General features: G+C 42.8%; 1 protein-coding gene across 2 annotated transcripts in view; it reads right to left on the bottom strand.

The window, feature by feature from the left end:
* The window catches only part of grid1b (glutamate receptor, ionotropic, delta 1b), a 403,887-nt gene that overhangs the window by 63,864 nt on the left and 324,308 nt on the right, over window positions 1–15,715 (bottom strand). For both annotated transcript variants that reach the window (XM_052491320.1, XM_052491326.1), the window contains exon 5: window positions 4,113–4,166. In XM_052491320.1, the coding sequence (XP_052347280.1) occupies window positions 4,113–4,166 (54 nt within the window). The remainder of the gene's footprint in view (window positions 1–4,112; window positions 4,167–15,715) is intronic.

Below are 15,715 nucleotides of genomic sequence, written 5' to 3'. Positions count from 1 at the left end.
TACATACTGTAGGATGAGAGTGTACCAGCGAGGAAAAGCTAGCTACATACTGTAGGGTGAGAGTGCAGTATGGTTGTACTAGAACCATAACATGCAATACATTATGAAGTAAACATATTTTCTGGTTCTGACGGAAAAACTATAAATAGTTTTGAAAAAGCAGACTCAAAAGAAACATAGCTATTGAAGATAAATGAACAGTGCACGCTACTCACAGTACGTTTTTCTACACAACTCTGGAAAAACTTCTGATCTACAGTAATCTCTCTTCAAAGAAAATCAATATCATAAGACTTTGAAATGTATATTTAGAATAATTTTTCTTATTCTGTTTGACTGATACTAAATGTAATTAAACAACAACAAAAAAGATCTGAAGGTAAAAAAATTATATATATATATATATATATATATATATATATATATATATATATATATATATATATATAGTACCAGTCAAAAGTTTGGACATACCTACTCATTCCATGGTTGTTCTTTATTTTTACTACTTTCACCATTGTAGAATAATAGTGAAAACATCAAAACTATGAAATAACATATGGAATCATGGAGTAACCAAAAAATTGTTAAACAAAAAATATATTTTATATTTGAAATTCTTCAAAGTAGTCACCCTTTGCCTTGATGACAGCATTGCACACTCTTGGCATTCTCTCAACCAGCTTCACCTGGAATAATATAATAATATATGCCATTTAGCAGATGCTTTTATCCAAAGCGACTTACAGTCATGTGTGCATACATTCTACGTATGGGTGGTCCCGGGGATCGAACCCACTACCCTGCTGCGCCATGCTCTACCAACTGAGCTACAGAAGGACCACAATGCCTTTCCATAAGTCTTGAAGGAATTCCCTCATATGCTGAGCACTTGTTGGCTGCTTTTCCTTCACTCTGCGGTCCATCTCATCCCAAACCATCCCAATTGGGTTGAGGTTGGATGATTGTGGAGGCCATGTCATCTGATGCAGCACTCCATCACTTCACTTCTTGGTAAAATAGCCCTTACACAGCCTGGTGTGTTGGGTCATTGTCCTGTTGAAATATAAATGATAGTCCCACTAGGCGCAAACCAGATTGTATGGCGTATTGCTGTGGTAGCCATGCTAGTTAAGTGTGCCTTGAATTCTAAATAAATCTCTGACAGTGTCACCAACAAATGTTGAGATGTTGAGATGTGTCTGTTACTTGAAGTCTGTGAATATATAAAATATATAACACTTTTTTGGTTACTACATGATTCCATATGTGTTATTTCATAGTTTTGATGTATTCACTATTATTCTACAATGTAGAAAAAAGTAAAAATAAAGAAAAATCCTTGAATGAGTAGGTGTGTCCAAACTTTTGACTGTTATTGTATATCCACTGACACTGAACAAGAATTGTATTATCTTTCTCTCTAACATTGACGTGTATGTGGGGTTTCAAAGATCAGAATATCCATTCTAGACTGCAGACATAGAATACTTATATAAGTAAAATGCCCCTGGATTCATCTTCCAACACATTTCATGTAAAGGAATATTTCACAAAGAGAAGAGAGAAAAGACCAACAAAATAAAATGTAATTTTCATGTGTTCATTAAATTATTCATGAACTTGGATTGTTACCTTGAAAATATCTTTGAGTTGATAAAAAGCACAGAAAGAATTCCTCCTCGTTATATTTTCAGATTATGTACAGAAGACGGTTCACCCATTTCTGATGTGGGCTCACAATGACAATAACTGGAGTATACTAACATACACAAAATTAGCTTAATGGAAACACAACATAACACTGTATAATATACCATGCCATGTGTAGACCTAAGTGACAGCCAAATCACTCAGCAACACAAACCAGCACGACGTCTTCCTTCGTTTTATACAACTGGCAACACACAAACACAAAATCGATTAAAGCACCATCTGCCGCTGCGTCATCTCCCCCCCATTCCCACTTTCCCGGCATCAGCGAACATTAGGAACACTCATAATAATAAATAAGACTTATCTCTGGTAGGCTGTGACATCACAACAACCACGGCTCTCTGCCGCCATTGGGCAGTCTGGGCGAGGCAGCTCCAGCTCCACAGGAGGCCAGTACACCTGCAGCTACAGTACTCTCAAACCCTCATCAACTCTCTCAACTGCTGCCTGGCTGCATTCTGAGCAGACCCTGCTACTTTTAATTGGCCTCCAATGAACAGGCTGGATTAAAGGGCAGGGTTGTTTACATCAGCACAGTGTTAGAGCAGACATACTGAGACCTGGGTAGATGTCTTTGAGACGTTGGCCGCATCAGGGATACTAATGGTAGTGTGCTACATTCTTAAACTGCATACTAATTTCAGTGTTTGATCTAGTAGAATTCACTCATCTTTTCTGACTCTGATAATCTGATAATCAGATATATTGGCATGCTCTACCAAAATAAACGAATGGCGGGAGTCAGCGCAATCGCGCATTAAATAATGCATTTTGGAGTACTACTTTCAAAATTTCACACACTACAAAATGTTACTTTTCCACATACTATTTAGTAAGCTAGTATGGCTATTGGGACAGGGCCACTGTCTGACTCTGCTTCGGGCACAGCTACTGCAGAAAACTAAGTGTGGCGTCCTAGCGGTACAGAGACCCAGACTATGTCTATGGCTAAGACCTAGGGTTTGAGTCCCAAATGGCACCCTAATCCCTATCGAGTACTACTTTTGACCTGGACCCAGGGCCCATAGGCCTCTGGTCAAAAGTAGTACACAATATAGGGAAAATACTGCCATTTTGGATGCACTCATAGGAGAAAAATTAGAAAATTGGTTAAGAGATGACAGTTTGCCATTTATCATTTATAAAATGAGAAGTGTTTTTACAAAACTGCAAATGCTTAAAAGATGTCTGAAGTGGATGTGGGACACTCAGGCATACTGAAATTGAAACAACAGAGAGGAAACTTTTAGGAATTCTTAGCCAGTTGGCAACGCTTGTAATGAGAGAACACGTAAGTACAATTATAGTTGAGTCCAGAGAGAAATCTATGATGTGGAAATCGATCAAGGAAATAATGAACTAAATTGGAACTGTCATGTCTCTTTCTTATTAGGGAGTTTCAAATGCCATTTTGGCCACATCTTCATAATGGTGGAGGAGTTTTGTTGTATCAAACAATGAGTACATATTTTGTTAGAGCTCTATCAGTGTGCAGAGTGACTGAAGGATGTGAGACACACGCAATGCAAGGTGCTGTAGAACTGTGAGCGACTACTGATCTACTCAATGCGTCAAGCAGTTCCCTTGATCGTCAACTCACTGTTATTGGCACCGCGCAGTTGTTGTGGGTATATACACTGAGTGTACAAAACATTAGGAACACCTTATTAATATGGAGTTGCACCCCCTTTTGCCCTCAAGACAGGATCAATTCGTCAGGGCATGGACTCAACAAGGTGTCGAACACGTTCCACAGGGATGCTGGCCCATGTTGACTCCAATGCTTCCCACAGTTGTGTCAAGTTGTCTGGATGTCCTTTGGGTATTGGACCATTCTATTGAGTGTGAAAAACACAGCAGCATTGGAGTCCTTCTGTGGCTCAGTTGGTAGAGCATGGCGCTTGTAACGCCAGGGTAGTGGGTTCGATTCCCGGGACCACCCATACGTAGAATGTATGCACACATGACTGTAAGTCGCTTTGGATAAAAGCGTCAGCTAAATGGCATATATTATTATTATTATTGATACACTCAAACCGGTGCGCCTGACTCCTACAACCATATCCAGTTCAAAGACACTTACATATTTTGTCTTGCCCATTCACCCTCTGATTGTCTCAAGGTTTAAAAATAATTCTTTAACCTGTCTCCTCCTCTTCATCTACACCGATTGAAGTGGATTTAACAAGTGACATCAATACGGGATCACAGCTTTCACCTGGATTCACCTGGTCAGTCTACGTAATGGAAAGAGCAGGTTCTCCTAATGTTTTCTATACTCAGTGTAGAGGAAATGCAAAGATAGGAGTTAGGAGAAAGAGATAGTTAGAGAGAAAAGAAGTGAGAGAGAGAGATTTATCAGCAGCATCAACATAAATACTCTCATCTTCGCTTACCTCATTGACAAATACCCAGTGACTGTCCTTGGAAGCCAGGTTGGTTTCAACAGCCTGCAAAGAAAGAGAGAGAAATAAAGAGGTTACCATAGTGACAGATAAGACTGTGGAGGGAAAAGGTAAATTGAGTCCAGAAGACTTGGATGTATTGCTGCTGTTTCTATCCAACAGGACCCATGTAAAATCGTCTACAGTCTTGTCATTATCCAATTATTCAAGGAACAAACATAAGACCCATGTGGCTCGGAAAACCTTGATGGACAAACAGCATTGGATCCATGCAAGCCTCACAGCTACAGACTCTCCAAAATACACCGGACGGTAGTTCAAAATGACCGTCCAATCATTTGTCATTGAGATCATTTTTGTTCAAATTTGTCAAATAAATTGTATAGTACGTTCACACAAAACACCTCAGCTGTGAAAATAGTGTTTGTACAATTCCTTCCGTTTTTTTCTTTTGTTGTTCTCATGGTTGTACTGTCTTTCCCACAATCCATTGTGTTGGCAGCCAGTTCCAACAGAAGTGTAAGTGTACTATAACGTCCAAACCACAAGCCTTTTTTTATGCCTAAGTGGTGCAGAATAGGTAGTGCCAAATTGTTCAGCACCGAACATCTTTGCGTTTTGTAAAATTATAATTGCTCAGCGTAAGCGTACATTTTTTATGACAGTGCTTGCTTGGGCCTATGCCATATATCATAATCGCATCAGCAACTATCTTGTACTTTACAATAAAAACAAACATTTACACTGCCATTTGCAGAAAGAAAGGTCTGCACATGGTATAACCCAGTAAGAAAGGTCTGCACATGGTATAACCCAGTAAGAAAGGTCTGCACATGGTATAACCCAGTAAGAAAGGTCTGCACATGGTATAACCCAGTAAGAAAGGTCTGCACATGGTATAACCCAGTAAGAAAGGTCTGCACATGGTATAACCCAGTAAGAAAGGTCTGTACATGGTATAACCCAGTAAGAAAGGTCTGTACATGGTATAACCCAGTAAGAAAGGTATGTACATGGTATAACCCAGAAAGAAAGGTCTGTACATGGTATAATCCAGTAAGAAAGATCTGTACATGGTATAACCCAGTAAGAAAGGTCTGTACATGGTATAACCCAGTAAGAAAGGCCTGCACATGGTATAACCCAGTAAGAAAGGTCTGTACATGGTATAACCCAGAAAGAAAGGTCTGTACATGGTATAATCCAGTAAGAAAGGTCTGTACATGGTATAACCCAGTAAGAAAGGTCTGTACATGGTATAACCCAGTAAGAAAGGTCTGTACATGGTATAAGCCAATAAGAAAGGTCTGTACATGGTATAACCCAGTAAGAAAGGTCTGTACATGGTATAACCCAGTAAGAAAGGTCTGTACATGGTATAACCCAGTAAGAAAGGTCTGTACATGGTATAACCCAGTAAGAAAGGTCTGTACATGGTATAACCCAGTAAGAAAGGTCTGTACATGGTATAACCCAGTAAGAAAGGTCTGTACATGGTATAACCCAGAAAGAAAGGTCTGTACATGGTATAACCCAGTAAGAAAGGTCTGTACATGGTATAACCCAGTAAGAAAGGTCTGTACATGGTACAACCCAGTAAGAAAGGTCTGTACATGGTATAACCCAGTAAGAAAGGTCTGTACATGGTATAACCCAGTAAGAAAGGTCTGTACATGGTATAACCCAGTAAGAAAGGTCTGTACATGGTATAACCCAGTAAGAAAGGTATGTACATGGTATAACCCAGTAAGAAAGGTCTGTACATGGTATAACCCAGTAAGAAAGGTCTGTACATGGTATAACCCAGAAAGGCCTTTAAGAACAGTGTCAGTTAAGAACAAATGATTTTCAATGACAGCCTAGGAACAGTGAGTTAACTGCCTTGTTGAGGGGCAGAACAACATATTTTTACTTTGTCAGCTCAGGGATTTGATCTTGCGGATACTAGTTCAACACTCAAACCACTAGGCTACCTGCCACCCCATAATATAACGGCCTGCACGTGGTATAACCCAGTAAGAAAGGCCTGTACATGATATAACCCAGTAAGGCCTGTACATGGCATAACCCTCATCATCCCATTCTGTATTCATGTACTCACGTATAAAACATTCTGGTTGTACGGTGTCCATATTGGAACAGCCTAGCACATTTCTGTTGAGATACATGTACAGCATCTGCCAGTTGAGGGGCCCAATACAGAAGCTATGGATCGCCCCATGTGATTCTCCTGTCCTCAAGCTAATTAGGCCTGACAGATGTTCTCAAACGGCTCCTCATTTGCCTGCCTTACCATAAAGAAGGCTGTTACATATGTAAACACTTCTGTGGGTTCATGTTGACCATACATTTTCACATATATATCCTGTCACAGAATTTCACAATGTAGGCTATACTGCATGGATAATTGTACTGACTGCTCTAATGTGGGTAGTTTGTAATCCTTTTGCTCCCCAACACACAAAGGGTTCTTCAGCTGTCCCAATAGGAGAACCCTTTTTGGTTCCATGTAGAACCCTTTTGGGTTCCATGTAGAACTCTCTGTGGGAAGCGCTCTTCTACCAGAAACCAAAAGGGTTTCTTCAAAGGGTTCTCCTATGGGGACATTCAAAGAACCCTTTCAGGCAGAGTTGCAAAAAAAAGCCATATCTCAGTCTGGCCAATAAATGTAAGATTAAAATGGGCAAAAGAACAGACACCTCAGTCGCCTCTTCACTGTTGACGTTGAGACTGGTGTTTTACAGGTACTATTTAATGAAGCTGTCAGTTGAGGACTTGTGAGGCTTCTGTTTCTCAAACTAGACACTCTAATGTACTTGTCCTCTTGCTCAGGTGTGTACCGGGGCCTCCCACACCTATTTCTATTCTGGTTAGAGACAGTTTGAGCTGTTCTGTTAAGGAAGTAGTACACAGCGTTGTATGAGATCTTCAGTTTCTTGACAATTACCCGCATGGAATAGCCTTAAATTCTTAGAAGAAGAATAGACTGACGAGTTTCAGAAGAAAGTGCTTTGTTTCTGGCCATTTTGTTCCTGTAATCGAACCCACAAATGCTGATGCTCTAGATACTCAACTAGTCTAAAGAAGGCCCGTTTTATTCCTTCTTTAATCAGATCAACAGTTTTCAGCTCTGCTAACATAATTGCAAAAGGATTTTTTAATTATCAATTAGCCTTTCAAAATGATCAACTTGGATTAGCTAACACAACGTGCCATTGGAACACAGGAGTGATGTTTGCTGATAATTGGCCTCTGTACGCCTATGTAGATATTCCATTAAAAATCAGCCATTTCAGCTACAATACCCATTTAAAATATTAACAATGTCTACACTGTATTTCTGATCAATTTGATGTTATTTTAATGGAGAGAAAATGTGCTTTTCTTCCAAAAACAAGGACATTTCTAAGTGACCCGAAACTTTTGAACGATAGTGTATATAGGATATGTATATTATTACATTTGTTTTGCTGAGAAAACTTGGGGGGCAAAACAAAATCCGTGGAACAAAATCGGCACACGGGGCCGCCATTTGGGGAACCCTGCTATAGCCTATAGTCTAGCTGCATATCATGCCACATTTCATGTATGCAAGATCATCGCACATGTCCCCAGAAAGCAGATGATATTTATGTGTGGCCCGTCCCCTCTGTCCGTTGTGTGATGTGGTTTGAGGTGGTTTGCGGGGAGGTCAAGTGGTTTGGGGGGACGTGAGGAGTAATCTTGGAGGCTGCTGATTGCTCTGAGCCTGCTTGGTCATTCTTCTCCTTGACCGAGCTACTGAGTTATAACAGTGATGTAACACTACACGCTATATTTACCAGCCTACAGCAACAAGATAAAGGATACTACTGTGTTGTTTAAGGACTGTGCTGCATGAAGAGAACATACTTTTAATGTGGCTGACCGAAATACGTGTACATAAAAATGTATTTGCGTCAAAATCACTGTGAAATTGGTAGCATCATTCAAATACTGAGAAATATGTATACTGTATCTGGAGAAACCAAATAAGCAAAAAGTACAACACCTCATAATTCAAAATAAAGAAGAGGGATTTAAGCCTCCCTGCTCTGTCCAATCCTGCATCCCAATGGAACCCTATTCCCTATATTGTGCTCTGTCCCTACAGGGCTCTGGTCAAAAGTAGTGCAACATGTAGGAAGTAGGGTGCCATTTGGAATACATTCCTGAGATTTCCAGCACGGGGTTCTCAATAGTGGCACTGGGCAAAGTGGATGTTTGCATTGCTGGCCACCACTTGGGCAGTATCAGTTGTGGCCCTTTGTGGCTCAGTTGGTAGAGTGTGGTGCTTGTAATGCTAGGTTAGTGGGTTCAAGTTCTGAGGTCACCCATATGTAAAATGTATGCACGAGTGGCTGTAAGTTGCTTTGGATAACATGATGATGCGTGGTGATGGAGAGTGTGTTATAGAAGGCCTTAAGGGGGGTTGGTGGAGGGAATGGTTTGGGTATATCTGTCAGCCTTTAACCAGGGAGGGACTAAGGGGGAGACCACTGAGTGGAGGTACTGGGGAGAAACTACTCTTTACACTACAGTGACAAGTGTCTGACCATAGAAGACCTATAATTACATAAAGAACCTATAATGCCATAGAGAACTGTAACGTCGTTCTTCGTTTGTAGAAAGAGAGTCGGACCGAAATGCAGCGTGGTGTGGACTCCCGGACGCACCTCAAAACCATAGGGAGGGTCCGGGTGGGCGTCTGTCCATGGTGGCGGTTCCGGCTCGGGACGTGGACCCCGCGTCCTGGGATAATCCACCCTCGCCGCCGACCATGGCCTAATAGTCCTCACCCAGAACCCCACAGAACTGAGGAGCAGCTCGTGACTGAGGGGCATCTCGGGACTGAGGGACAGCTCGGGACTGAGGGACAGCTTGGGACTGAGGGACAGCTTGGGACTGAGGGGCAGCTCGGGACTGAGGAAGCTCGGGACTGAGGGGCAGCTCGGGACTGAGGGGCAGCTCGGGACTGAGGGGCAGCTCGGGACTGAGGGGCAGCTCGGCACTGAGGGGCAGCCCGGAACTGAGGGGCAGCCCGGAACTGAGGGGAAGCCCAGTACTGAGAGGAAGCCCAGTACTGAGATGAAGCTCAGGCAGGTAATAGGCTCCGGTAGATCCTGGTTGGCTGGCGGATCTGGAAGATTCTGGTTGACTAGCAGATCTGGAAGAGACTGGTGGACTGGCAGATCTGGAAGAGACTGGTTGACTGGTAGATCTGGAAGAGACTGGTTGACTGGCAGATCTGGAAGAGACTGGTTGACTGGCAGATCTGGAAGAATCTGGTTGACTGGCAGATCTAGAAGATCATGGCTGACTGGCGGATCTAGCTGCTCTATGCAGACTGACAGCTCTGGCTGCTTCATGCAGACTGACAGCTCTGGCTGCTTCGAACAGACTGACAGCTTTGACTGCTCCATGCAGGCTGACAGCTCTGGCTGCTTTATGCAGACTGACAGCTCTGACTGCTCCATGCAGGCTGACAGCACCCTGCAGACTGGCAGCTCTTTGCAGACTGACAGCTTTTTGCAGACTGACATTCTGGCTGCGTCATGCAGACTGACAGCTCTGACTGCTCCATGCAGGCTGACAGCACCCTGCAGACTGGCAGCTCTTTGCAGACTGACAGCTTTTTGCAGATTGACGGCTCTGGCTGCTTCATGCAGACTGACAGCACCTTGCAGACTGACAGCTCCCTGCAGACTGGCAGCTCAGGCTGCTCCGAACAGGCAGGAGGCTCCGGCAGCGCTGTAGAGGAGGAAGGCTCTGATAGCGCTGAACAGGCGGGAGACTCCGACAGCGCAGGAGGGAAGGAAGGCTCTGATAGCGCTGAACAGACAGGAGACTCCAGTAGCACAGGAGGGAAGGAAGGCTCTGGCTGTGCTGAACAGGCGAGGCGCACAGAAGGCCTGGTGCGTGGTGCTGGAACTGGTGCTACAGGGTTGAGGACACACAGGAAGCCTGGTGCGGGGAGCTGCTACCGGAGGACTGGTGTGTGGAGGTGGCTCTGGATAGACCGGACCGTGCAGGCGCACTGGAGCTCTTGAGCACCGAGCCTGCCCAAGCTTAGCTGGCTCGATGCCCACTCTAGCCCGGCCAATACGAAGTGCTGGTATGTGCTGCACCTGGCTATGCACCCGCACTGGAAACACCGTGCGCTCCATAGCATAACACGGTGTCTGCCCGGTCTCTCTAGCCCACCGGTAAGCACAGGGAGTTTGCGCAGGTCTCCTACCTGGCATAGCCATACTCCCATTAAGCCCCCCCCCCAATAATTTTTTTGGGGCTGCTTTTCGGGCTTCCAACCGCGTCGCCGTGCTGCCTCCTCATGCCAACGCCTCTCCGCTTTAGCCGCCTCTAGTTCTTCCTTGGGACGGCGATATTCTCCCGGCTGCGCCCAGGGTCCTTTTCCGTCTAATATCATCTCCCAAGACCAGAAGTCCTTATATTGCTGCTCCTCACAATTAACAGGGAGAGTAGGCTCAGGTCTGACTCCTGACTCAGCCACTCTCTCTCTGCGCCCTCCCCCAATAAATATTTGTGGGTTACTTTCGGTTTTCGCTCTGCGCAGCCATGTCTTTCTTTTCGACTCCATTCGCCTATAGCCCTCTTCGCACTGCTCTAGCGAATCCCAGGCGGGCTCCTGCACTCTCTCTGGGTCGGCCGCCCACCTGTCTATTTCTTCCCACATCGTATACTCCATGCCATTGCTGTCCGTTATATAACGTCCTCCTTTTTCTGCTCCTGCTGTCGCTGCCTGTAACCACGCCACTCGGTCCGTGTGTGGTGGGTGATTCTGTAACGTCATTCTTGGTTTGTAGAAAGAGAGTCGGACCGAAATGCAGCATGGTAGTTACTCATGACTTTATTGGAAAAAGCGACACATGAAATAACTATTACAAAATACAAAACAACAAACGGAACGTGAAACCTATTACAGCCTATCTGGTGAAACTACACAGAGACAGGAACAATCACCCACGAAATACAAAGCGAAACCAGGCTACCTAAATACGGTTCCCAATCAGAGACAACGAGAATCCCCTGACTCTGATTGAGAACCGCCTCAGGCAGCCAAGCCTATACAACACCCCTAATCAGCCGCGATCCCAAATACTACAAACCCCAATACGAAAATACAATATAACATGATATAATATGTCACACCCTGGCCTGACCAAATAATATAACGAAAACACAAAATACAATGACCAAGGCGTGACAAGAACCTATAATTTCATGTTATTCTATGGTTCTGACTGGGTCAATTAGACAGAGAGGCAAGGCTACTCTATTCAGTTCGAACTAGTAATTTTCTCGACACAAATTAAAAGTACATAGATAGACTACCGGTATTTAAAGCAATAATGTGCACTTAGCCTTGCTGCTATCTGGAACATTAGGACGTTATGCACAATGTATAATCAATTCAGTAATACAATTTTGAAACATGTTGAACACATTCAAAAATCCCTTTTTATTTAATATTCTATTTGTCCGTTTTTTCATGCTAATTAAATCTATACATGCAAGGTTTGCATGGCCTCAAACTAAAAACACACAAGTCTACCTTAGTGAGAATATTTTATTTTAAACATGTCAGGTCAGGGGGACAATCAAGACATTGTGCAAATGTTCCTTATGCAAACAGTGTATGTGTGGGTGGTGGAAGTTGAAAGCTAGTGGGGGACAACCCATCAGGGAATCTGCATCTAGAGGTCAGTGAAAGCATGTTTGAACTCTGAATTAAATCAATGTGTCGTGGCAACCGCCTCACCAGGAATACAAAACAGCCTTCTTCTATTAAAAAAGAAACACATCCTGATTGTATTTAAATCATAAAAAGTAATTAAGACATTTTTTTTTAAGGAGGATGTATTTCAGGTGGAATCTGGTTGCATATTATATAGGCTACATGTGAAGAACACAACGCTGTTATCTTCCTTTTAATATAGTCAGGTAACTGAAGGTCCACATTATATATGATATATGCCATTTAGCAGACTCTGTTCTCCAATCGACTTACAGTCATACGTGTATACCCGGTGGCAGGAAGCCTATCGTTTAAGAGCGTTGGACCAGTAAGTAAAAGGTTGCTGGTTCGAATCCCCAAGCAGACTAGGTGAAAGTTCTGTTGATGTGCCCTTGAGCAAGGCACTTAACTTGTATGTCGCTCTGGATAAGAGTGTCTGCTAAATGAACAAAAAAGTCAAAATACATTTTACGTGTGGTTGGAATCATACCCACGTTTCTTGGCATTGCAACTGCCGTGCTCTACCGACTCAGCTACAACAAACCTTATCACCATCATCACATTACAGTATGTGGTATGTTGCTGGACCCCAGGAAGAGTAATGAGGATCCTTAATAAATACACATTATCTGATACAGAATAAGCAACCAAAATAACCCTGTTACCACAAAGAAAACATGGAGGTAACTGTACCTCATGTTCTGTAATGATGGGTTAGGGTTAGGGTTAGCGCAAAACCAGCACAGGAGGTTGCTGGCACATTAACTGGGGAGGACGGGCTCGTGGTAAAGGCTGGAGCGGAATGGGTGGAAGGTTATCAAATAAATCAAACACATGGTTTCCATGTGTTGGATGCCATTCCACTTGGTTCATTCCAGACATTATTATGAACCGTCCTCCTGTCAGTGGCCTCCTGGAAAAAAACAGCTTGCTTTGGCCTTGTATGACTGAACCTGTCCGTGTTGCTCTTCATGCCTCCCTGTGTCTGCAAACATAACCAAGCACATTGGATGTGTGAAATCAAAACGTGCCACAGCATGCCTTACCATGCATCATTTTAATGTAGAACAAAGAATAAAGCAATATCACCAACGCTTTCCATATGTTCCTTAATTAATCATGCATATGCAAACCAGATGCATATGCATATGCATACCAGACATCTCACTTAGAATGGAAACTGCCAAAAATGGTGGATGAAGATCTGTTTTGCATCAAGATGAATTCATGCATTATTTTAGGTCATTTGGGTCTACACTATTGAGACACTGTTTTTTAAAACTCAGTTTATTACACGCTAATGAATGCTTCTGTTTAACATATGACTGATTGGGGTTTGACTTCTGGTCTCCTGCGCGCCACACAACTCTGTTAGCCCACTGAGCAGAAGCCTAGGCACTGGCTCGGGAGCTAACACAAGTCTTCAGAAGGGTACTGAATAATCATGGCATTGCATGTAGATCTGGAGAGAGTGGCACTGAGAAAACCAAAACAATAGCATCACTTATCCTCTTGTAGCATTACATTTTCTAACTCTGTGGTTTGCAGTTTTTTGCTCAGAGGAAGTTTTCAAAGATTATTAACAAAACCCACTGATAGCATAATGGACTGACCAGACAAACATTGAATTGACCAGAAAACATTGAAGCATAGAAAAATACCTAATTTCAGACAAACCGATTCCAAATGGATTTTGCTCGCTACGTATTTGCCGAAAGCTGCCGAGGGCCCTGAGAAACCATCAGCGGGACCTTGTAATGTTCTATGTCGTGTAACTATGGTTACGGTCTCCACAGCTGCATTTAAGATGCATTTTGAGCATTAATGATGTTCATAGCTCTTTCTTTTTGGACTTGAGTGGAATAATATCAATGGAAGTCAAACTAAAACATACAGTAAAGGGACTGAATATAATATTTTAGGGGGTTTCATACAGAGAGCTGGCTTCCCAGACACAGATTATGCCTAATCCTGGATTAAAAAGATGTTTCCATGGAGAATCAATATTGATGCTTTTTAGTCCTTATTAGTGTCTGGTGAACTATCCAGAACTGCATGCTTAGTTTGGTTTCCTGTTCTGCAAATGATTTCTAGATGTAACTGTGACAGAGGCACATATATAGAGAGAGATCAATATATATTGACAACTATATAGTGAAAGATTCATATATATTGAGCTATATATAGAGAGAGATCAATATATAGAGGCTCTGTACAATGACTATGATATTAAAGTGCAGACTGTTAGCTTTAATTTGAGGGTAATTTAATCTATAGCAAGTTTAGAAATTACAGCACTTTTTGTACATAGTCTCACTATTTCAGGGGACCAAAGGTATTGGGACAAATTCACTTATTTAAAGGAGCCAAAAGTGTAGTATTTGGTCCCATATTCCTAGCACGCAATGATTAAATCAAGCATGTGACTGTACTAACTTCTTGGATGCATTTGCTGTTTGTTTTTGTTTGTGCCCAATAGAAATGAAGTGTTAATATTTTGGAGTCAATTTTATTGTAAATAATAATAAAATATGTTTCTAAACACTTCTACATTAATGTGGATGCTACCATGATTACAGATACTCCTAAATTAGTCCTTAATAATGATGAGTGAGAAAGTTACAGACGCAAAAAAATCTTAACCCCAAGACATGCTAACCTCTCCCCATTATAATAACAGGGGAGGTTATCCTTTTGGTGGGGGGGGGTATGATACGTACAGTGCCTTAGGAAAGTATTCAGACCCTGACTTGACTTTTTCCACATTTACAGCCTTATTCTAAAATAGATTAACGAAAACAAATTCAATCTACACACAATACCCAATTTTGGAAAACCATTTTGGAAAATTGACCAAAAATTTCAAAAGAGAACTATTGTATTGTATTTGTCTTATGCGCCGAATACAACAGGTGTAGGTAGACCTTATAGTGAAATGCTTACAAGTCCTTAACCAACAATGCAGATTTAAGAAAAATAAGTCTAATGTAAAAGAAAGATAAGTACTTTTTAAAAATAAACATAGAGTAGCAGCAGCATAAAAGAGGGGGAGGGACAATGCAAATAGTCTGGGTTGCCATATGATTAGCTGTTCAGGAGTCTTATGGCTTGGGAGTAGAAGCTGATAAGAAGCCTTTTGGACCCAGACTTGGCGCTACAGGTACCGCTTGCCGTGCATTAGCAAAGAGAACAGTCTAGGACTAGGGTGGCAGAAGTCTTTGACAATTTTTAGGGCCTTCTTCTGACACCGCATGTATGGCAGGAAGCTTAGTAATAATGATATACTGGGCTGTTCGCAATACCCTCTGTAGTGCATTGCGGTCGGAGGCTGAGGAGTTGCCATACCAGGCAGTGATGCAACCAGTCAGGTTGCTCTCGATGGTGCAGATGTTGCACCTTTTGAGGATCTGAGGACACAAATCTTTTCAGTCTCCTGAGGGGGAAAAGGTTTTGTTGTGCCCTCTCCACGACTGTCTTGGTGTGTTTGGACCATGATGGCTTGTTCGTGATGTGGACACCAAGGAACTTGAAGTTCTCAACCTGCGCCACTACAGTCCCGTCGAAGAGAATGGGGGCGTGCTCGGTCCTCCTTTTCCTGTAGTCACAATCACCTCCTTTGTCTTGATCTCATTGAGGGAGAGGTTGTTGTCCTGGCACCAAACGGCCAGGTCTCTGACCCCCTCCCTATAGGCTGTCTCATCGTTGTTGCTGATCAGTCCTACCACTGTTGTGTCATCGACAAACTTAATGATGGCGTTGGAGTCGTGCCTGGCCATGCAGTCATGAGTGAACAGGGAGTACAGGAGGGGACTGACCAGAC

This window comes from Oncorhynchus keta, chromosome 3, assembly GCF_023373465.1.
Source record: "Oncorhynchus keta strain PuntledgeMale-10-30-2019 chromosome 3, Oket_V2, whole genome shotgun sequence".
NCBI lineage: Eukaryota > Metazoa > Chordata > Actinopteri > Salmoniformes > Salmonidae > Oncorhynchus > Oncorhynchus keta.
This window is presented reverse-complemented; position numbering and strand designations above follow the sequence as displayed.